This window comes from Aulostomus chinensis, chromosome 9, assembly GCF_037954235.1.
Source record: "Aulostomus chinensis isolate RoL2024-O1b breed Wild chromosome 9, RoL_Achi_v1.0, whole genome shotgun sequence".
In the NCBI taxonomy this organism is placed as follows: Eukaryota; Metazoa; Chordata; class Actinopteri; order Syngnathiformes; family Aulostomidae; genus Aulostomus; species Aulostomus chinensis.
Window position 1 is genome coordinate 1,911,653 of NC_141328.1, and position 21,657 is coordinate 1,933,309.

Here is a 21,657-nt window from a genome sequence, read left to right on the forward strand (position 1 = left end):
ACATTAAAGTCACTCAAAAGAAGCAGCAGGAGGAAGTTCATCTCTACATCATCCTCCTGCTGCGTGACCTCATCCAGCAGTTCAACCCTGCAGCAAAGTACTACATAAACTGTAACCACAAATACTGCTGCGTACTTTTCTTTTTTAAAATATGAATTGAATATAAGAGGAGCAGTGGTCCTCAGTGTGGCCCCCATCAAGAAGGTTGTGGGTGGAGCAGTGGTCCTCACTGTGGCCCCCAGCAAGAAGGTTGTGGGTGGAACCCCGGCTGCAGCACGGGGTCTTTCTGGGTGAGTCTCCATGTTCTCCCTGTTCCTGCTGGGTTCTCTCTGGTACTCCAGCTTCCTCCACAGTCCAAAGACATCAAGAGGGACCAGGTTAATCCAGACTCTAAATTGACCGTAGGCGTGGCTGGGAGAGCCAATGGTTGTCTGTCTCTATGTGTTGGCCCTGCCATGGACTGGTGACCTGTCCAGGGGGAAGGCTGCTGGGATAGGCTCCACCCCCACCACCCTCAACAGGAGAAGAGGGGGAACATGGAGGGATGGATGATGGATGATGGATGGAATTGAACTCAAATACTTGAGTATCTTTACTTCAGTAAAATTCTGAACAGATACTTTTACTAATGTCCCCGATGTTCTGATCTTCTCAGACCTGTGAGGACATTTTCATGACCACTAATTCTTCACCTGCCAACAGGGGACATGAGGACAAATCCAGGTCAAAGCTTACCAGTGCACATTTAACTAGATGTAGCACCAGCACCAGCACCAGCACCAGCACCAGCACCAGTACCGGAACCAGCACCAGCACCAGATCTAAAAGGTCCTGTTCCCAGCTGAACCACAAATGCTCTGGTGTTCATGTATTAGTGAACAAAGTCCCAGTGACCTCTTCATCTTTTCTATTCTGGTTCCATGACTTCCAGGTTTGTCAGGAGACAAAAATCACCTCCACGTGTCTTTTGTTCAACACATTTATTTATTTGAGCAAATGTATCAAATCATTAGTTTCATTTTTACATCAATAAAATAAATTCTTCACAGTATACACTTTCAGAAAAAAACTGTCAGGTGTTCATCGTGTAATTTGGCAAACTAATTTCTAGATATGGAGGATTCACAGAGGAGGGAGAAGCTTGCCTGTCTCTGCTGTCCAAGTTCATGATACGGACAGATGGCGCCGACTCGTCCTGCGCCGCCAGCCAGAGACTAAATCTTGACCGCCAAGTGGCTGCGAGTCCATCTGACAAGCGTGTCCTTGCTAGCAGGCTTCACCATCCCTACTCAGAAGCTTATCAACAGAACTGAAGGGAACAAACAGAACGTTTCTGGGGGGTTCTGTTGTCAGAGCAGGTCTCAGAGATAATCAACTCGTGAAAACAGGAAACTCAGGAATTAGCAAATTAATAAAAGGTAATTACAAGAGCCCAAACAATGATCAGCTCACATGACTCACTAAAAAGGAGCCCATCATCATCATCATCATCATCAACAACAACGTATGGCACTAAATAACAACACAATAATCTTCAATAAGTGATGCTCAGCTTATGGGCGACTTCACAGGGCAACGCTGCCCTCTACAGGCCAAACACATTCACTGCAGCGTTAGTCTACTCTCCTTCACAGCCACAACAGGACTAGCATTAGCTCACCATTAGCTCTCATTCAACCCTTGTAAGTTTCAACAGAGAAAAAAACAAAACAAAACAAAATCAGAGTTCAATAATATAAGACCACAGAGTTGTTAAATCAAGAAATGAAGACAGAGTCAAAGTACCGGGTGCGTTGCAGTGGGCCTTCTTTGAAAGACTGATTCGATTTCCTGACGCACAAACCTTCTCTACTTCTTCTCCTTCTTCTTCTCCTGAAAAAAAAGTCAGATGATTGGTTTCATAATTCAGATCCAGAATTCCTCAGGCAGGAAAAACTTTGTTTGAAACAGAAACATTCAAAAATCTAAAATCAATGAAAATATTAGTAATTATGCAAAACTTGTCATTCTGTATGATACTGGAAGTCATGAGGGAATCTTTTTCATTAAATGGTGCCGCCCTTCTCCAGGCATCTGATTTACTTCAGTGGCCACACAACTGGACCTAATAAAGGTGTCCACAAAAACACCACGTACTGTGGGTGGAGGAGTGCTGCTGGCCGCTGGAGTGTGAGTGCGTCACCATCCACAACACTCAGACATGAAAATGACTGAAAAAAGAGCGGCCAATCGTTGCCGTCACTGCCCGCCAGTTCAGTGGCTGCAGTTTAACTGAGGTAACATCAGGAAACGGGACACGACTCAACGCCGCTCCATCAGGCGCTACGCACTCCATCAGGCGCTACCTGCTCCATCAGGCGCTACCCGCTCCATCAGGCGCTACCCGCTCCATCAGGCGCTACCCGCTCCATCAGGCGCTACCTGCTCCATCAGGCGCTACCTGCTCCATCAGGCGCTACGCGCTCCATCAGGCGCTACCTGCTCCATCAGGCGCTACGCGCTCCATCAGGCGCTACCTGCTCCATCAGGCGCTACCCGCTCCATCAGGCGCTACCCGCTCCATCAGGCGCTACCTGCTCCTATGCTGCCTCCAACACATGAACTTTCATTTGAAATAACTTCTCCAAAGTGTAGTTTTCAAACAGAGCACCAACAGTCATCACATGAAAAATGCAACTGAAGTCACTTCTAATTCAGTGGACCCTGAACTAATGATGATAATAATAATAATAATAATATAACAACGACAGCAATAATATAATAACAACAACAATAATAATACCCATGTCTACAAATACCTTTCAGAAGAGATGATGATGATGTAATAAGCTGCGTACCTTATCATTCATGGCGAGGATGACCATCAGTTTCCTGAAGATGGTGATGAAGTCCAGGAACAAGTCCACACAGTGCCTTCAAAACAACAGAGCTACTTAGTACCGCCGTCGCCTGAGCGCTGACTGACTGCATCTTCAGCTGTACTCCACTGTAACACTGAGCTCCCTGCTGACGCGGCCGACAGAGCAAAGCATCTACACGCTGTTGCTATGGCGCCAGATCAGAGCAGACGCTAGTCATCCTCACCAGATGTAGTCCTTGTCCCCGCTCTCGGCTTTCTCGATGATGAGTTGAGTGTCAAACAGCACGAAGCCGCACATAATGAGCAGCCCGAGGTACATGTGAGCCTGTCGGAGGAAATACCAACAAAAATGAGCTGGTTTTGATTCACGGCAACTGAACTGGTTGTGAGCGGCGATGAACTCGACTACCTTGAAGAGCATCACGGATCCGAAGAACATGTTCATCAGAGACAAGAGGAAGAGAACGGAGAGACCCGACATGAGCGTGCCTGAGAGAGGAAGCAGAACAGAAGACTCAGTTTACCAGCGGGGAAACTCCGCCACCTCCCAAGGACGGAGCAGTCGTCACTGTCACTGTCAGGCGCCCGTACCTCCGAGGAACAGGTAGCTCCTGCGTTTGGCGTAGAGAGCGCTGAGCGTGAAGCAGATGAAGATCACCGAAGTTCCCATGAAAGCCGTCGCAATGATGCTGAGGAGAAACCAACCACAACATCACGAGTCCGTGATGAAACGCTCGACGACCACGGTCAGACTTTACTGCCTCCGTGCTTCTAACTACAATACAAACGTGGCCATTTATCTCCACCCCTGATAATTAATGAGTTCAATCAATGAAAACATGTCTGTAACAAAGCGCTGGACTTCTGATGAAAGCAGTCAAAATCTTTGTTTTAGCTTCGGCTCTTTATCGCTGTGTGAGGAACATTTTAACAAACCCAGACGTGCAGGATGCAATTAGAAATTAATTGGGAGGAAAATTCATTCAAATTTTAGTCTGTTTTCCTACACAAACCAAATATCGCTAATGACAGAAAGAGTTTTGATCATCACAATTTCAAACAGAAACATGTTTCTAGATGTTTCCACGTCACCAGCATCTGAATGACGATGGCGTGGAAGTAAAATAGCAAGAAAAACAACAAGGCCGCGTCCCAGACAGCGAGCTGTGAGCGTGCAGAGCAGAACCCTTGTGCAACCCTTCACATACCTGGGATTAACAGCCACGACAAAGTCCAGTGTTGGGCCAAGGCCGACGCCTGCAGAGGAACAGGAGGACAAACACGTGTGTTACGTCACAGGGAGTCTGGTCACAAGTTTATGACATGAATGAAAACACCACTATCAACTCTCTGAATCGAAGTGGCGCGGTCAGAGAGCTGTCCATCACTCTACCTGTGAGGAAGGCGAATCCTGCCAGGATGGCGAGCCTCTTCTTCTCTGTCTCCGGGTTGTGTGGTGTCATGGCGAGCCAGAACATCATTCCCAGGGAGCCCAGCGCCGACAGCACGCCACCCTGAGAACAATGACACCGCTGAGACCTGAACACCAACTCACTCACTGCCTTGATTCATGCGACATTCAAATCCTGCCTGTCTCCACGCAGCGTCACACTCAGTCCCTCAGTGGTCAGACCCTCTGGCCCTGCTGCTGGGATTCCCCTCAGGAGCAAAGTCAACATCACAGTCAGCTGGGAAATCAAAGCTCTTATCCAAAAGTGTCGCTCATCAAAATCACACATCTTCACTGTCAAATCTCCATGGAGACAGACCAACTACAACCACCCCTACTGCCAGCTTCTTGATTCTTGGCACCATCATCATCATCATCATCATCTATATTCCTCCACGCTAAGAAATTTCTGGAAGGAATACAATCAAAACTGTTTTAACCATAAAACTTTGCTTCAATCTCAATGTTACCACTGAGAGGCCTGGGAACTCTGGCAGCCATGTTGAAGCATGCAACTAAACAAGGAATTCACAAGCTGTCAGCGCAGTTTCGCCATCTTCTGGGAGTTCACAGCTGTTATCACATCAACACCCCCCCCCCCCCACACACACACACACACAAAAGTAAACAAGCAACAAAGAATGTAATCAGCGCCGCCGTGACCACGACGACGGCTGTCAATGAGTAAAATTTGTCAGCATAAAAATCCCTGAATGTTTCTGAAGATTACATCACCAGTTTATTGAAGCATGTGAACTCTGATCATGTAAATGTGTCTTTTTATTTTAGTTAGTTAGTTTAGTGACAGAACAACGATTAATGAGTGCTTGAAAGACACAATAACATTTTAAGGTCGAGAATCATTTTACTTGACATACTAAGAAGGACCTATTCGTTCACGTAAATGGAATGATGGCAGCTGGACCATCTATACTACCTGAAGGAGGCGGGTGACCACATGCACGTAGGAGCCGGCTGCAGCCACCAACATACACACGGCCAAGCTGGAGTACACATTCTTCAGGTGCACCTGAGTGGAATGAGATCTGCACAAGAACGATGGTGATAAACACAGCTGAGTGATGGAGCTGCAGTTGGGCAGTGATGCGGCTCACGGTGACTGCGGGTGGCTTACGTACATTTGAGAGAACTTGAAGAGAGCATCAAAGTTGATGTTGCGGTCAAACACGTTCATGATGAAAGTCGAGATCTGCAAAAAAGGTAATGAGACTCAGAGCTGAATCTGTGAGTCGCTGTCAGCCTTCTGCATGAGGTACAACAGGTGCAGCGACAGCAGCTAGGCTCAGCTGCCAAATCTGAATCATGTTAAATATCATGTGACATTTCTTGAAGTCTACGCTCAGTGGCAGAGTATCTGAATAATCACGCAACTCTACTTCTTCCCTTTAGGGTGTCTACTTCTGTTCTTTTTGGCAACTGGGTTTTATACTAACAGGGTGAGTTCTTAATTTACCCCGTCATCTCCTCTCATATCCTGGCTGGGCCACTTTAATAATAGAACCCAGCCAGGCCCTCAGCCCTGACAGCACTGGGAGATCTTTGTTTTTGCTGTCATTTGTTTTTCTATCTCTGGAACAACAAGCAGATTTTCACGATATTTAGTTGGACGATGTAAGAAAAAAAAAACCTCTCGATATTTACATAAGAAAAGGTCTGCGATTTGCGTAAACCAGCACTTGAGCACCAGAACTTTCACTTTAAAAACCTCTGCGTTCTGGGCTGTCGCAAGGTTAAGCTGCACGGCGGCGACGCGGATTCGAGTTCACGATAAACTACATTCACAGATCGCAGCTCAAACCGTGCGGGGACACATAAGTAGCTAAGCCAATTATGCTATTCGAGGGTTGTAGCTTTAAGTTGCACAACAGGCTAAGTGCCAAAACTAGCACACGGTAATGCTCAAAAGGGCTAGAGGCGATCACGTTGCAGCCAATAGTAGACTAAAGTTTGACAAAATTAAACCGCAAACATGTTTCTTAGATGTGGGAAGCGACTGTGCGACGTTTAGTCAGCCGGGCGCGCCAGTTTATTACCAACAGCTAACGCTGCTAGCCAAAAACGAACAGCCTAGCAAGCTAACTAGCTGTTAGCTCGTGTGTCAACACAATTCGACATATCGTGAATTAATCGACACAAACGCTACTGCGAGATCAATAAACTACCCCGTAAGGAGTGGAGGGGGTCGTCTCCTACCTGCCTCTCACCTGGCCTGGGCTCCGGGGCTCGGTTTGGCTTCCTTTCGCTTTCTTGGCTCAGTTTGGTTCTCTGTCAGCTAAACAGGACGTGTCACACTAGTCTGCTGATGTCACCATGGAAACGCCCAGAAATTTGTATTTGTTCCCGGCGGAAACAAATATGGATTACATAGTATTTTCTGACACCGCAGGTCGACACGTAGACGCGTTTATTATATGATTATTATCTCTTCACTCGAATTTATTATTGTTATTTTCCACAAAACGAGGCTGAATCTGACAAAGGAACTTCCTCGTCTGTGTGTGTCACGGTGTAATCTCCCCCGCACACCTAAAATGGCCGACATCTCTACAAGCGCTCACAAAGCAGCGGTTATGTACTGACAGACGCTGTAAAAGTGACATGAACCGACAAACGTACACTCGACAAACACTTCTACTCGTTTGTGCGTGGAGTGTCGCTCAAATAGATACGGGGGTCCAAACCCGCGTGCGTGTTCGTGTCACACGACGAGGACCGTAGCCGCGCAGGGTGAGGACATTTTAGAAGAACGAGGACATTTTACTCGTCCTCACGACTTCCAGGGCTGTTCGAACGAGCAGACTCGGTTTTAGTTTCTCTTCAGGGTTAAGCGTTTAGTTGTGATGGTTAACGTTAGGCGAGCGGGGCAGGCGGAGGCATTCGGTCAACGAAGGTCCTCACAAACATAGAGGTACGGGGGTGTGTGAGGAGCCGAGCCTCAGGGCAGCCATCGCCGTCTCTGGGGGGAAAATGGCGCCATCTGCTGAGGTTTCACTTCTGATTTCACTCACGCCGTTTCGCGGGTTTGTGTGGCGGACCGGCAGGAGGCCCCCTCAGCGCGTGCTTCAGTGGAGGTTAACGCATCGATGGCGATTCGAGACGTAGCGCGCTGAGGGTCGAGAACGTCGGAGCTGAGCTTCAAAGTCCCTCATTGGTCAAAAAACACCAGGAGAGGCGCCGGTTGCCTCACCGCGGCATGGCGCAGAAGGATGAACGTATTGATGATCTTTTGGTAGTTTAACTGGAGTAACAATGATTTGGTTTAAAAAGTACATCGACTTCTTACGTGCAACAGGACGGAAGCTTACAGGGGGTTAAAATGGAGGGGCAAAAACTGGAGGCCACCTTAGCGCTTCGTCGTTCGCGGCTAAATCGCACAACTGCACACTGTTAACGATAAATGTAAAGTGTATTTCTGAACTCCTTGAGCAGCTTTGCGTGTATTTGCAGGCTCCTGAGGTGAGGACACATTTGGTTCACCAGCGGCTTTGAAAACGAATGAGTTAGAATTGTCGTCCGATGGTGTAAAAGAGGACATGAACATCCAAGCAGGGCAGCACACAGATGTTTCACACTGCACAAAACACACAAATGCAGTAAAATATAGCCAATTTTTATTTTAAAATTAAAATTGGCAGCACCTTGTCATAATGAGTTTTGGTCAAATATGGTAGACAAAAAGAGTTTTTCGGTTGATCTGGACGTACAAACATACTGTGACAGTCTGAACAAACACTTTTGGTCATCACAACTGGTACATTTTCATCTTTGTCTTCTGTTTTTTACTCGTTAACATGCAGGCAATACTTGCATCAGACATTAAACATCATAGAAAACCCCAGGAAACAAACCCCAAAGAACAAAATAAATGCTGTAATGAACTTAAAATGAATACAAAAAGTTGCATGATTGAATTTTGGATTTACATGTATTTCTTGATTGAATGCATCTGCTTCACTAACTACGTTTGAATCATCCATGACAGCAAAAATGTAGGTCATTTAGGCACAATTTCAACACAAGGCCAGCCTCAACGTCGGCAAAGAGATTATAATACAAACTGTTGAGCATTAAGAAGTACTGGACAATACAGGATTTTGGCCAATAAATACAGAAAAACACTCACACGTTTAAAAAAACAATCTAATTTGATAGTTTCAAGTGTTGCACTGCAAGTACCAGAGCCACATGGCTTCACACTTGCTCTCGACAGTGTTTCCTCACGCCCAGCATGACACATCAGAGTGTGTAGGCCTACAAATCTCTTTCAGGCAGAACACCATTATCTGTCCGGATTCCAAAGGCACAGTTTTTACTTTCAGCACTGTCAATATAAAACAAGTGCAAGTTGTTTGTCATATAAAGAAAAACAGTAACAAAAAACGACCACTAACCCTAGACTGAGAACGGTGGCGTTACGGTCATCCTATGTGCCAACTTATTCCAGTGTGTCTGCTTTCGATGGACCGCCAAAGAAGAGGTTTGCCCCGATTACTTGACCTGAAGCCAACGTATGAAACATTTATCTGATTATTGATGACGCAGAGTTCATCTGCAGGACTGGTCGATATCATGACTCAGCACTAAATAAAATACACTTGTTTGTTTGCTCATTTACAGGAAAATAAGGCTCACGTTTAAATCTGCTGAACGCGATGAAGAGGTACTGTCAATGGAGTGACAGACCAGGGTTGCATAGAAGAACCGTGTTCACCACTTAAAATAGATTTCCTTGTAAAAAAAAAAAAAAAACAATAAAAAGAAATCAATCATGTATAAAATCTGAGAAAGGTTTAAAAAGAGCTGATGGTTTTGTTTTGTCCCCCCCCCTCGTAAAGGCACAATGATCGAAACAACGTCCACAAGTCAAGTCAGGGCAGGCAGGCTTCTGCTTTGGCAAAAGAACCACTGAACTCTACCGCCTGATTGTGACGGGAAGCTTTGGTTCTCCACTTGTTCTCACTGTGCTTTCAGATTGTGGCTGTCGTTATTGTCGGCAAGCACTCAGGTAAGTTAAAAGAAAAAAAAGGCCTCAGATCTGTAGTTTGGGTTGCAGACATTGTGTTTTTCCAGGCGTGGAAGTTCCACGCTGTGATTCTCTAACGAGAGGAGTTAGTGCAGAGGCTTGGAGAGAACATCTCACACACTTAGGGTTCTACTCTTGATATTCTGCTGTGCTCGAAGAGGAGCTTAATGTCCGCGAAGTTGGTCCAGCCGGGTGTAAACGTCCTCAGCTTGACTAAGTTCTTCAAACACAGGTAGAAGGTTGAGAAGCTCGGCGTCGTCGACATCGTCAAACCACGACACCACAGGAACCTGAGCACGACACACAGACACCTGATGAGGAACCGGAGGGACACAAACGGCACCACACTGGCTGACGGAACCCAGCTGAAAACACTGCAACTGTTGCTTTGCGCCTTTTAGCAAATGGCAGGAAAAAGGTTCCAGTTCCTTTCAGCTCCAGAACTGCAACAGTTAACTGATTCATCTTTTAGTTGCCAACTATTTAATTAGTTGGCAACTATTTTGGAACTGATGGGCCATTTTGAGTCATTTTTATGAAGAATATGTCCAGATTCTTAGCATATTTTCCACTTTTCTTTGTGCTCTGGGTTGTGGACTGTTGGAAGTAGAACAGTCTTCATTTGAGGCTTTGGCAAACACTCATTTTCAACATTTTCTGGACAACTAATTGGTGAATCAAGACATTCACTGACTCGGTGGTGAAAATATTTGTCAGCTTAAGACTTTTTGGATTCTGGATCTTCATTCATGATGGAATATTCTGGCAAAAGATGCTTTCACAAGTATTTGACACGAGTGATCGAGTCCAGCGTCACCGCTCGGGCTCAAATCTATCAGCTAATGAACATTTAAAAGGAGTTTTCTGTGTAAATACGTGCATATTTGCTAATCAAATCCCCAACAAATTACTTTGATTTCTTACAAAAATGAGAACTTAGAAAAGCACCACTGAATACTATGAAAACGATCTGAAAATGTTCCACAAAAGGGGACAATGTATAAGAAAAATCCCAGAGAACTACCACAGACCCCTGAGATCAGAAGAAACCAAATAGAGTCAAAACCCATGGATTCAAATGCTTGTTAAAAACAAGCCTGTAATCGCACTCTTTCTCTTTGATTTTTCTCTTCCAGGCGTGAGGACCCGGATGCTTCCTGAACGCCACTTTGAGAACATCTCTACACCTTCGGGGGAGGACCTGCTTTTGCACAAATCTGTTCTTGTTTCTGTGTTTTCTTAACATTTCCCCTTCATTCTTAACAGTTTTTTTCCCCTCAAATTTCTCAGTTGTCTGTGACATCGATGGGGTCGTGCACGTGTCCCCCGTTCCCATGGTATCCCTTAGAAAGGTTAGGCTCAACTACTGCCACACGAGCATTAGAGGCAGATTAAAACTCACAGCGTTGTTGGGGTGGAAGATGTAGGAGGCAGGAGAATTATCCAGGATGAGGGTTTTGTGGAGGTCTCTGCCCAGGCGGCTCAAGTCTTTAACGTAGCAGCCCTGATGAAACACACAAGATTCCCGGAACAAGCGAGCCCGGAACACACCGCACTGATCCAGCAGGTCCGTCACTGGGTCTGCGTACTGGTGGGGGCCGGGGGAGAGGGCAGGGCACAGTAAGCTAATACAGTCACGCTAATGCTAACATGTAGAGAAATCTACTCATAAACAGGCGGTGAGTTTAATCAAAAGGGAAGCTGCTGCAAGGTGGAACTAAAAGATCAGGCAAGAGAGAAGAGAACAAGAACGGCCAGGTGAGACACAGAAGCACCAACCCAGCGAGAACCTGAGGCCGAGCGGAGGGAAAGTACCTTTGCCAGACTGGCTGTAAACAGCACACACTCAAACAGCTCTCCCATCCTCTGCAGGAACTCGTCCACGTAGGGCCTCTTCAGAACATACACCTGTCACACACACACACACACACCTTCGGTAAACAGAGGAGCACAGACACCAGCAGTCTAACCCTATTTTTCAGAATATCTGCAGATCAAAGGCATCAACGCAGCATCTAAGAAGTCATTTTTTAAAAACATCTTGTAGAATAATGAATTCATTAATTATCAACTGAAAAATCCAGCAATCAGAGCAGAGTAAACGGCTCCACCTCAAAAGAAATATCGTTCCAATGGTCCTCAAACAAATCCCGGACGCATCTATCTGGAATATCAAAGTTTAGAATGGTGATATCTCGGGGGGAAAAATCCCTTTATTCTACACGTCTCATTTAAAAACCACACACAAACGCTCTCTTTGCACTCAGGTCCAGTAAAAACATGAAAGTTGCTCTCCACAGCTCACGGGGGAAGCCGTGACGGTCTGAGCTGAGCCCAGCAGCCATGTTACAAGAATTCCGCGTAAAATCAGCTGAAAACTCCTCCTTTAATCAGGCGGTAAATACTTCAGTGTGTGGTCGGGCACGGAAGCTCAGGACTTCATCTTCCAGTGGAAGCGAGTGCCCAGTGAGTCGAACGCCACAGCTGCACCCCACTTTTCAGGACAGATTGACTTCATCTGTATCTTGACCCAACATGTTTGTGCTGCAGACGGACGAAACTCCTCATCAGAGGTGCTTTCTATTAGTGACAGTGGCTTAAACCGCCGATGCTGCGCAGACGTCTGGGTCCTGGGATGTGTACCGATGGCTTGGTTGTCTATTGATCAATCTAATTATTATGTAATTACCAGTTTCTGCGTGGATGTGTTTGGTAATGGGGAGTACATGGTACCATTATTGCTCCAGACATTAATATAGTTTACTTTTCTTTTGAAATCCGTAAATGACCAGCAGGGGCTGAGTCGGACGGGCGGGAGGACGGCTGTGTTTCTACCTTGAAACTGAAAATCTATTCTTTTTTTTTTAAATAGAAAGAAAAAGATGGTTTATTACATTTTTTATTGACATCTGATTTGCTTTTCTTTGCAAATCCAAAAGTGTAGTTGGCTGTAGTCTGGTGCTGCTCGAGTGGGAGGAGCCAGAGGATTAACATGCGCACCACTAACTTCTTCCTTCCATCCAGTGAGCTGCTAGCAGCCGGTTCCTGAAACAAGTAATCAAGAATAGGCCGTGCCAGTGTTAACCAGCCTATCCTGGATTACTTGAACCAGGTAGAGGCCCACACAGGATTCTTTACCAGCACATGGGGTGGGGGGTGGGGGGGTCCCAGGAATCACATTTCTGAGTTAAGCGCATTTCCACATGTTGAACAGTGCGGTGCCCAAGCTGACCAGGTGCACCGGGGCACGGGTCTAGACCGGCTTTTCTGGTCTTCACAGCGGCAGTCATGTGCACTGCATCACTTCTTCATTAAATCTTAGATGAGCTGAAATGACTCATGTTCCTGCTGCAGCTGCATCCTCCCCCACTTGTTCAACATCTGGCCAGTAGAGGGCTCCGCACTCCCGTCACAGCAAACCTGGCTGATCAGTTTACAAGACCCATCCCTTTTCAGCTCAGTAAGCACTGCAAACACACACACACACAGGCACGCGCGCACTCGCGCACACACACACCCTCCACAGCACAAACACACAGTAGTTTACCTGGTGTGTGGTCCCTTCTATCTCGACAGGCACGATGAAGTCTGCATTGCTAATGGGCTGGAGGGGAACAGAGGGAGATGGTTGGCATGCTCGTTCACATGAGCCGCTGTGTACATTCACATGGCATTACATAACAAGTGAAGCAGACTCCACACCGCTGCCATAAATAACAGGGCATAGCCTACACAAACAGAATATAATTCACTTCATGTTCCACACACACACACACACACACACAATAGTTTAGTAAAGAATCAGAGGAGCTGCATCAGTGCTGCAGGCTGCTGCTACCTGGATAAATAAACATGGAACCTGGAGTTTCTCAATGTGTGTGTTATTCTCACAAACCAGAGGAAAAACATCAACACAACCACAACAGCGAGACAGAAGCCTGTTGGCCCAATACCTTGAAGGAGCTGTGCACCAGCGTCTCATCCAGGTCTATGACCACGCATATCTTCCCCTGGTCCTGGGCCTTCACCTCGGGCAGGAGGCTGGGTTCACGCAGCTGAGGACACACACACACACACACACACACACACACACACACACATACACACACACACACACACACACACACACACACCTATATCATTTGTCTTGTTCGTGCTACAGCTAAAGCGCCTGACTGGTCCCAAAAGTGCAGTTATTCATATGAAAAATCAAAGCTTGTACACATGATTTCACCTCTGGGAAATTAGATAAGAGCGGCGTGTGTGTGTGTGTGTGTGTGTGTGTGTGTGTAGAAGGCTGAGGAGCTGCACATTAGCTTCTGCTTCTACGATGCAGGACTACTTCATCATGTACAGGCTTCACCTGCCGGGAGACCGTACCACCCTTATATAATCTAATTCTTAGATGCCCATTTCAGGCTCTTCATGTGAGCTGTCAAACTGAAATTAATTATTGATACATTACATAACACAAATATGTTATTGGTTGAGAGGCAAAAATACAACCCATGAGCAACAACGGTCGTCTTTCACCAACTAAACAATCAGTATGATGCAACACGGCCCATCCGTCGGCGCCGCCAGTGTTTCATTTGGTTTCATTTCAATGGGAGCCTGCCAGACAATAAGCAGGCCCTACAGATGCTGCTTCCTGTTTCCTTCTGATGCTGGAGGACACTCCTCGATGTGAACAAACACAGCATCTCATTAAAATGCCTCTTACAAGGTACAGAAGATCTAATCAGGCTGACAGCGCTCACCAGCGTGGCCGGCCGTGTGCAGCAGACGCTCCAGGCTTTATTTTTCCTCTCCACCTCAGCGAATTATGAGGTACACAATACGCTTTTCTACCCCGGCTGAGCACTGATAGCTGCTCTCTTATCTCCAGAGCAGGATCAAGAGCCAACATGAAAGTGACTCCACAGACGGTTGCGGTTACAGAGCAGGTGCAGCGAAGTCGTAAAATAAGAAGCGAGTCGTTGTGACGCTTTATTCCAGATTCTTTTACTGGAAGCGAGTGCAACCAGGAAGTAGCAGGACGTCTTCAAAATGTTTTTGTGGTGTGAAATATGTCTGCGAGAGTGTTACCTTGACAACTGCCCCATTTTCCTGTGACTCCAGCAAGGCCTGCTGGGAAGGCGGCGGTAGCGGCGGAGGTGTTTTCGGGCCATCCTGAGCTTGGATGCAACAGAAGAGCGCCTTGAAGATGTTACAACTCCGAGGCTGCTTCAGGGCAGAGCGGCTCACCTGGCCTGGTCAGCACAGCGAGAGACAAACTTTCATGAGGAAAACAGGAGGCGTGCGGTCCGACCACATCTCCACCACAAAGGCTGATGAAAATCAACCGTGTATGTGAGTCCATAAAGAAAGTTCCACATGATTCCGCGAGAAGTGCTCGTAACACATCGCTCCTCTCATACAGGCTCCGTCCATCTGTCTGTGAGGATGACACAGCCTGCACATGGAATCTGTTTTTAATGCGCCTGCCTCTGCTGCCGCTGGAAATGGCTGGTACACGTTATATAATCACAGAGGGCGGGAAAACCCACACTTTTCAGCACTACCTTCGACAGAAAACACAGACAGAAAACATTCCAACCATTTTAAACTCCCAGGACCTTTCAGGGCGGCCTGAAGCCAGCCAGAGCTGCCGGCTGGCGTTCGGCGGGTCGCTCGGCGAGCTGGTCACACCTCGGTGGTCTGGTCGTGGCTTTGATCAGCCACCGGTGTCCCGGCCTCCACCGAGACCTGAAACTATTCCCCTGCAGTGGGTTTCATGTGAGGACTTGTAAACAAGAGGCAGATTCATACCAGCAGGGCACCAGAAACACGCAGCACTCTTACTAGAAAGAGGAACTCTTGATAAACAAGACTAAAGTGTGCCAGCCAGCTCAGAGATTTACATATCTGTAATCCACAGCTGACCCTCTCTCTCTCTCTCACACACACACACACACACACACACACACACACACACACACACACACACACACACACACACACGCCATCCTGGTTTGCCCACTCCACAGATGCAGCACCCTCAAAACTCTCCGCGAGATTTTAGACCTTCAACTAATCAATTGAAAGAATATGAACCTCATCTGGATCGATACATTTTAATAATTAATTCATTTTTTCAAGCAAAAAACAAAGTAAAACCAATAACTTTCTGGTTTGGGGCTGCTTGATATCTGGATTTGTGTTTCTTCTTTTTCATTTACGACAGAAAATTAATATTTTGACCACCAAACATTCAACATTTTCACGTGGTTTATTTGTAATTATTTTTTTTAATATTTTCTTGTCATTTCACAGCCAACAAGATCGATGTTTCCTGTCCATGTGACTGCAGGCCCGCCCTGTGACTTACAATCAATACACAACTACACTGAGATACTTTTGTCATAATCCCCTATCAATATTCCAGCCCCTTGTCACATCAAAAACCAGCAGGTTTTTCCAGTCAGCGTCTTCACCAACTGGCCAAGACGGTTTGGGGAGATTGGATTTGTGAATGGAACGGTTCTGAGTGGATCTGTCGCGGACTTCTGGACCTGTGGGTTACTACGCCATCCAGCTGCTGCACAGCAAGCTGGGCTTTGCAGCTCTAATTTCAAATTTGGGGTCGAAACGTGGAGTATCACGATACACTTGTGTTAAAAGTGTTATCGTGACTCATGTAACCGAGGTCCTGCTCACGCGCAGCCTGGCCGCGGGTCCGGATCAGTCCATGAAATGACAGAGAATCTAAAAGAAAAACAAAACAAAACAAAAAGTAGAAGCTCATCACATTTCCTGGAGCCCAAACTGACGGCTTCAAACCGCTCCTTTTGTCCACCCACCAGTCCCAAACCTCCAGGTCTCGATTTACTGTCGCAAATGACACGAAAGACAAAGAGAACCAGCAAACGTGGGACATTTCAGAGACACCAGTGAGGAGACGGAGCTCGAGAGCTGGATCCGTTTGAGGGGATCTGCTGACTTGAAGCAGCTAGAACATGAATCCTGATTTCTCACTTCAGTCACATACACACGCGCGCGCGCGCGCGCAGCAGATTAATCCCCCAGAGATTTATACGTGACAGCAGCATCGGGGATGAAAACACGCAGGATCTCGCAGCACCGCGACTACACGACACCAACAACACGACAGGAGCCGCCATCGACCCGCGGAGCCTCTTTGAAGGCAGAGGGAAGCGTGCAAACAAGGGAGGCTTTGACACGGCGCTACAATGGGCGTGTGCGGAGGGGCGTGTGCGTGCATTCCGCTGTCAGCACCGCGGCACCTGGCGCTCCTGCACCGTCCTGCTCTTTGACACACGACCGTACAGGAGCGATCAGTGCTGCACCATGAGAGGTGGAAGCAGTGCAGCAACCACGGCGGAGCCTCTGAGGCGCGCTGAACCCCCCCCCCCCCCCCACGCACACACCCCTCAAATGTGACCAACCCGTAGTTAATAGAGGAGGAAAACAGCGCAGTTTCCTAGGCTATGGAGGAGCAGTGGCGCTGCTAGCGGCGGCGCTGGCGGGGTCGCGGGATGGTGCCGAACAAGCTGGAACCTGCTGCTGCTGGCAGCGCGGCCCGGAGCGGAACCCGGCCGCGGATGGCGGCGGGTGCGCAATCTGGAACTTGAGCTCCGAGAAGAAGAACTTATGTGCGCCACTGCCAGCAGCAGGACGGAGCCGTTAGGACCCGCGTCCAGACGTGTCGCATTCAGCATTCACAACACACGTCTATGTATGTACGTTCATCAACAACAACAACAACAACAACAACAACAACAACAACAACAGCACTGCGCCTCGACCCGCGCGCTCCTCTCCGCAGCGCTCAACTGTCAAAGGCGCGCGCGGTGTTAGCAGCCGGGTAACGACCCTGAACCCCGAGCAAACGCCACCAGCGTCCAACGACCCCCCCCCCCCCCACACACACACACACACACACACACACACACACACGCCCGGGCTCGTCTCACCTGTTTTCGGCGACACTTGAACGTCCTCTTTCTGCACTTGGGTGATAACAGAACTTTCCATCTGACAACCACGGAACCCTCAAAATCCTCAAATCCTGAGCCCCGAGCACCGCCGGGCATCCCGCACCGGGTTCACTCCACCGGGGGCACCGAGGCAGCTGGACACCCGCCTCAGCCCGACATGAGGCTGGTCCGGTTCCCGGGTCTCTTTCTTCCCCACCGCCGCGGCGCTTCTGCCCCGGAGTCCGCCCTGGGAGGGGGCAAGGCACTTGGACGCTGGACGTGTTTTTGGAGGCGATGTGAGACCCGGGCAGCTCGGCCGTCTCGGGTCCGCCGCCACTCTTGCTGGTCTTGCTAGCCCCTCTCTCTCTCTCTCTCTCCCCCTCTCTCTCTCCCCCTCTCTCTTTCTCTCTCTCCCGTCGCAGGCGAGTCCTCACTTTCGCAGCAACAACATGGAGAATCCAGGCGAGAGAAGGAAAACAACCGAGGAAATGGGGCAAGGGAGGCCGGTTTCAAGCCCCCCCTTACTACAGATAAACAACATCCCCCGGAAGGCCCGAAGCAGCGACGGAAAACACCGACGGCGCGGCGGCCGAGCGCCTTCCAGCGAACACACACACGCGGGCGACCGAATTTCGACGCGAAATACTAGTTTTGATATTATCCGAGGCTTTGTTTTTCTACGGTTGGGACTCCTCGGGTGCCTTGAAACCGTGCCTGCCCTCTGGTTGGTCAGCCGGGTCGATGTGGGCGTGGCCAAGGCATTCCTCCCCGTCCTGCACGCTCCACATTCCGGTGCTGCTCCCGCAAGTGAGCTCACTTTGTTTGTAAATTAATAAGAAAAATAAACAAGGTGTAATGTGCTAGCTCACGAGCGCGGGTCCCAGACGGACGCTGGACTCTCACACCGACAACAAAGGACGAGTTGCTGACACCATGTAGTTGTACAGGTTATCTTCACACACGTAACTAAAAATGCTGGTTTCCCGTGTAAAGGACACGGCCCCTCACCAGTTTTGTTGGAAGAATGTAAATGCAGGTACAACGTGGGCTATCAGGGCCTGAAGTACAACTGCTGCTGTTGATTCTGCTGCCATCAAAACATTTGAAGCCTGCTTTTGAGTCTGGCCGTGGGGACCCAGCAGAGGTCTTTCTCCAGGTCCACGTCAGGACCTCACCAGGACCAACATGGTCCTGCAGTTCTTGATGTGAAGAGGTAACAGAGGGCAGAGTGAAACCACTGACCCAGGCTCCTTTCACTTTCTCTCCCTCTCTTTCTCTCTCCCCCCCCCCCCTCTCGGTTTTGCTTCCCTCTTAGGAACACAAAAGTAAAACTGTTTTGCTTGAAAACTGCTGGGAACCACCTCCATGATGGCATTAGTGCTCTCAGGCTGGGGGGGGTCAGAGTAAAACTACAGAACACTCTCATGTCCAGTCGGCTCCGGCCATGATTGACCTCACGTCGTTCAGGTCCAAATTCACATGGACATTTATAAAAACAACAACCCATAATTGAGTCCCTCTGTTCTGATGTTTGTCCTCTGCTGGGTCAAATTCAAAGGTGCATCAGGGAGCTTCTCCACAACCTTCCAGCTGTGACCTCCAACATAAAAAACAAGAACAATAATAACACATTTTAAAGAATCTAAATGTCTTCATGTTACGACAGCGAATCGCAGTTAATTTTCCTCTCCATCGAGGTCTTGGTGGTCAAAAGAAAAAGTCACATATTTGCAACAAATTTCTGAGGAAAATGACAACAATTCCTGCAACAACCTGAGAGACACGACTGAGCTGGTGACACGTCTTCCTATGAGGTCATGATGAGGTCAGCACAAATGTCCTCCTCTCAACAAGCCCCACGCCGCCGTGACGCTCCGGGCCGATGTCAATACAGATGTTTGAAATTTGGCGAACAGCTGACATTTGTTAGACATTTGTTCACGTCGACCTTTTGTTCCCACCCTCTTTTTTTGGCCAGTGAAACAAATCAATCACAAAAAAAAAAAAAGGCAGTCATGCGGCCTTTCATCACGACGTCCTGGAGGACAAAGTTCAGCCACATTTCTGAAGCATGGCTGGAAGGAGCCGCCAGCCTCAGCGCTGGTGTTCACGTTCAGGCCTCCGGTGTGAGGGAGAAACTCTGAAATACGAGAACGTGGTTATTTTGATGCGCTTCCTCTGAAGGCTCGTGGTTCATCGAAGCTGTTCAAATGTGATGCCCCTTAACGCATCACAAGGTCCCTTCGAGCTCCGCCCACTCAGGTGTTTTCATGGCAGCCCGTCTTGGAGGACATGCATACATGCACACATGCCAACACTGGTAAATACACGTCCCAGATGCAAAGGGTAAAGTATGAAGGGGCATCACATTGTTCCTCTGATGCAGTGTCTGACATCATCGGACAAACGTCGGCCATTTGCAGACGGTAATAAACACGGCAAATACAAAGTCTTCATATATCGGTGCAACCACATTCCTGAGCTGCAACTCAGACAAATTCTCCAGGTGAATTTGCATCTTTCAAAGGAAAAATTTAAATAGTTTTTGAACCTATTTCTTTTCTCTCCGGTCGTACGTCGCCTCCTCTGGTCATTGCTCCGCCCCTCTGCCGCGCCGGGAGCACCACCGATGGCCAGGAGTTTCTCTACCAGAGGACGAGCAAAAGTCCTCACGAGCACCTCACACAACAGGAGCTCACACAGAAGTTCTTGCCCTCCTGCATCACTTCTTTGTGAGCAAAGAACGCAGAAGGTGCCAGCCACGTATGTTTAGCTTGAAGCTACTGGAGACACAACAGCTAACAACAGCTAAACTGTCCCAAAACTGTCACTTTAGTGGCTGCTGTGCTGTCAACAAGCAGAGGCGGGTTGGCTGAAGTGCATGTGCCTGTTCAGGTGGTCTAGTCGCGTCTAGTCACCCAGACGACGACCTGGAGAGTTGGCAAACAGACACTTCTGGAGAGTTTAGCTGTTCCTAGCCGTCAGTCTCCATTAGCTTCCAGCTACATACATGTGGCTGGCCCTTCCTGCAATCTGGAGTCACAAAGAAGTGACACAGGAGGGAAAAAAACACCTTAGAGAGCTGAATACTCCTACTGGTGAGTACTTGAAGGGAAAAATACACTTTTTGAGTGAGGAACTGTTGACAGACTGGTGATGCTGATTTCATCACTTACAAATGACACTGCATAAAAACAAAGATCAGATTTGAGAAAAATCTGATGGGCTGCCGTCTGAACGAGGCCTGGGCTCAGACCTGCGACCCCGAAACCTTCCAAAACGCAATTCAATTACACTTTCAAGCACTTTTCAAACCTTGAAAGCATCACACTGAAGCGTTTTCCAGCACCCGTGGGAGGCCTGTTAGCGAGAGCAGGGCTGTTCAGAGCAGCTGTGTGCCAGAGCTAAGCTTTGTTTCTTTGTTTAGATAAACTCCAGTGGGTGCGACCTGGTCACGTTTGGCCATGTGATGAACTGGTTTGATCCACATAGTTACATGGATGTTCTGCAGGGTGTGTGTGTGTGTGTGTGTGTGTGTCACTCCTGGAAGGTTGGGACGGCTCATATTTGCTGTCGTTTTAGTGTTTTCAAGCCTTCAGCACAAGATCAGTTAATACAGGAATCACTGCACTTTTGAGCGGCGAGTTCCAAACACACGTGAGCCCATGAGACCTCGGCGGTGCCCACAGCGGCCACAATGCAAGACGTAAACAAGAGCGGACCCGCTGTTTGCATTCCTGCTGCTGAACATTTGAAGGCAGCCATGACAGATCCATGTAAAAAAACACATGCAGAACAAGACAGTGTGGAGCGCGGAGCCAGAGAATGTCATGTGGTTTCAAGCTGATGCCACTGTTTACTAAATCAACGTGAGCTGCACCATCGTCCTGCTGGCTTCTTGTGGAAGCCACATTCCAAGGAGAAGACGGACGGACGGACGGACAGATAGAAGCTGGCGTGGAGGCCCGGCGACGGGTGTGTGAGGACGCTGCAGTTCAAACATCTTTCATCAAACAACAGAGCGAAACAAAGACAAACATGTGGAGGGAGAAATGGTTTCAAAAACACGCACAGGGCCGCGTCGGCCGAGCTGCCAAAGGAAGAAATATCCTTCCACGTGGAATCACGTCAGGAAGTTTAAATTCAAAATGAAAATGAAGAAAAGTTGCATTCACACAGAAAACCTCTGAAGAGTCTCTACGGAGGCCTGGAGTGGCCGGACAGAGAAGAAAGGAAAAAGTATTTTGAGGCTACTTAATATAATTTGTTCTCTCTGTTTATTTATTTTTTGGTCACAAGACAGAAATCATTCCCCTGAAATTCG

The 21,657-nt window shown here is 48.0% G+C and overlaps 2 protein-coding genes across 4 annotated transcripts; both read right to left on the reverse strand.

Annotated features, from left to right (window-relative positions):
- Positions 1 to 963: 963 nt before the first annotated feature.
- tmbim6 (transmembrane BAX inhibitor motif containing 6) lies at positions 964 to 6,818 on the reverse strand. 3 transcript variants are annotated; one of them, XR_015117798.1, is made up of 11 exons: positions 6,525 to 6,818; positions 5,450 to 5,520; positions 5,248 to 5,356; positions 4,254 to 4,374; positions 4,069 to 4,117; positions 3,452 to 3,549; positions 3,270 to 3,349; positions 3,085 to 3,185; positions 2,838 to 2,913; positions 1,786 to 1,872; positions 964 to 1,309 (listed from the first exon to the last, which is right to left on the reverse strand). XR_015117798.1 is itself a non-coding variant. In XM_086213036.1 (10 exons), the coding sequence occupies exons 2-10, from the start codon at positions 5,503 to 5,505 to the stop codon at positions 1,849 to 1,851; spliced, it is 714 nt and encodes a 237-aa protein (XP_086069162.1). In that variant the 5' UTR covers positions 5,506 to 5,520; positions 6,536 to 6,815; the 3' UTR covers positions 964 to 1,848. The 3 variants fall into 3 exon arrangements, 2 of the variants coding, with proteins under 2 accessions (XP_086069162.1, XP_086069161.1); XM_086213036.1 differs by having other exon boundaries at positions 964 to 1,872; positions 6,536 to 6,815; XM_086213035.1 differs by having other exon boundaries at positions 964 to 1,872; positions 6,525 to 6,812.
- A 1,102-nt stretch (positions 6,819 to 7,920) lies between these two features.
- ctdsp2 (CTD (carboxy-terminal domain, RNA polymerase II, polypeptide A) small phosphatase 2) lies at positions 7,921 to 18,013 on the reverse strand. Its single transcript, XM_086213037.1, has 7 exons — positions 17,331 to 18,013; positions 14,443 to 14,606; positions 13,308 to 13,409; positions 12,902 to 12,958; positions 11,170 to 11,262; positions 10,757 to 10,942; positions 7,921 to 9,644 (listed from the first exon to the last, which is right to left on the reverse strand). Exons 1-7 carry the CDS (start codon positions 17,389 to 17,391, stop codon positions 9,519 to 9,521), a joined length of 789 nt encoding a protein of 262 aa, XP_086069163.1. The 5' UTR covers positions 17,392 to 18,013; the 3' UTR covers positions 7,921 to 9,518.
- Positions 18,014 to 21,657: the final 3,644 nt, after the last annotated feature.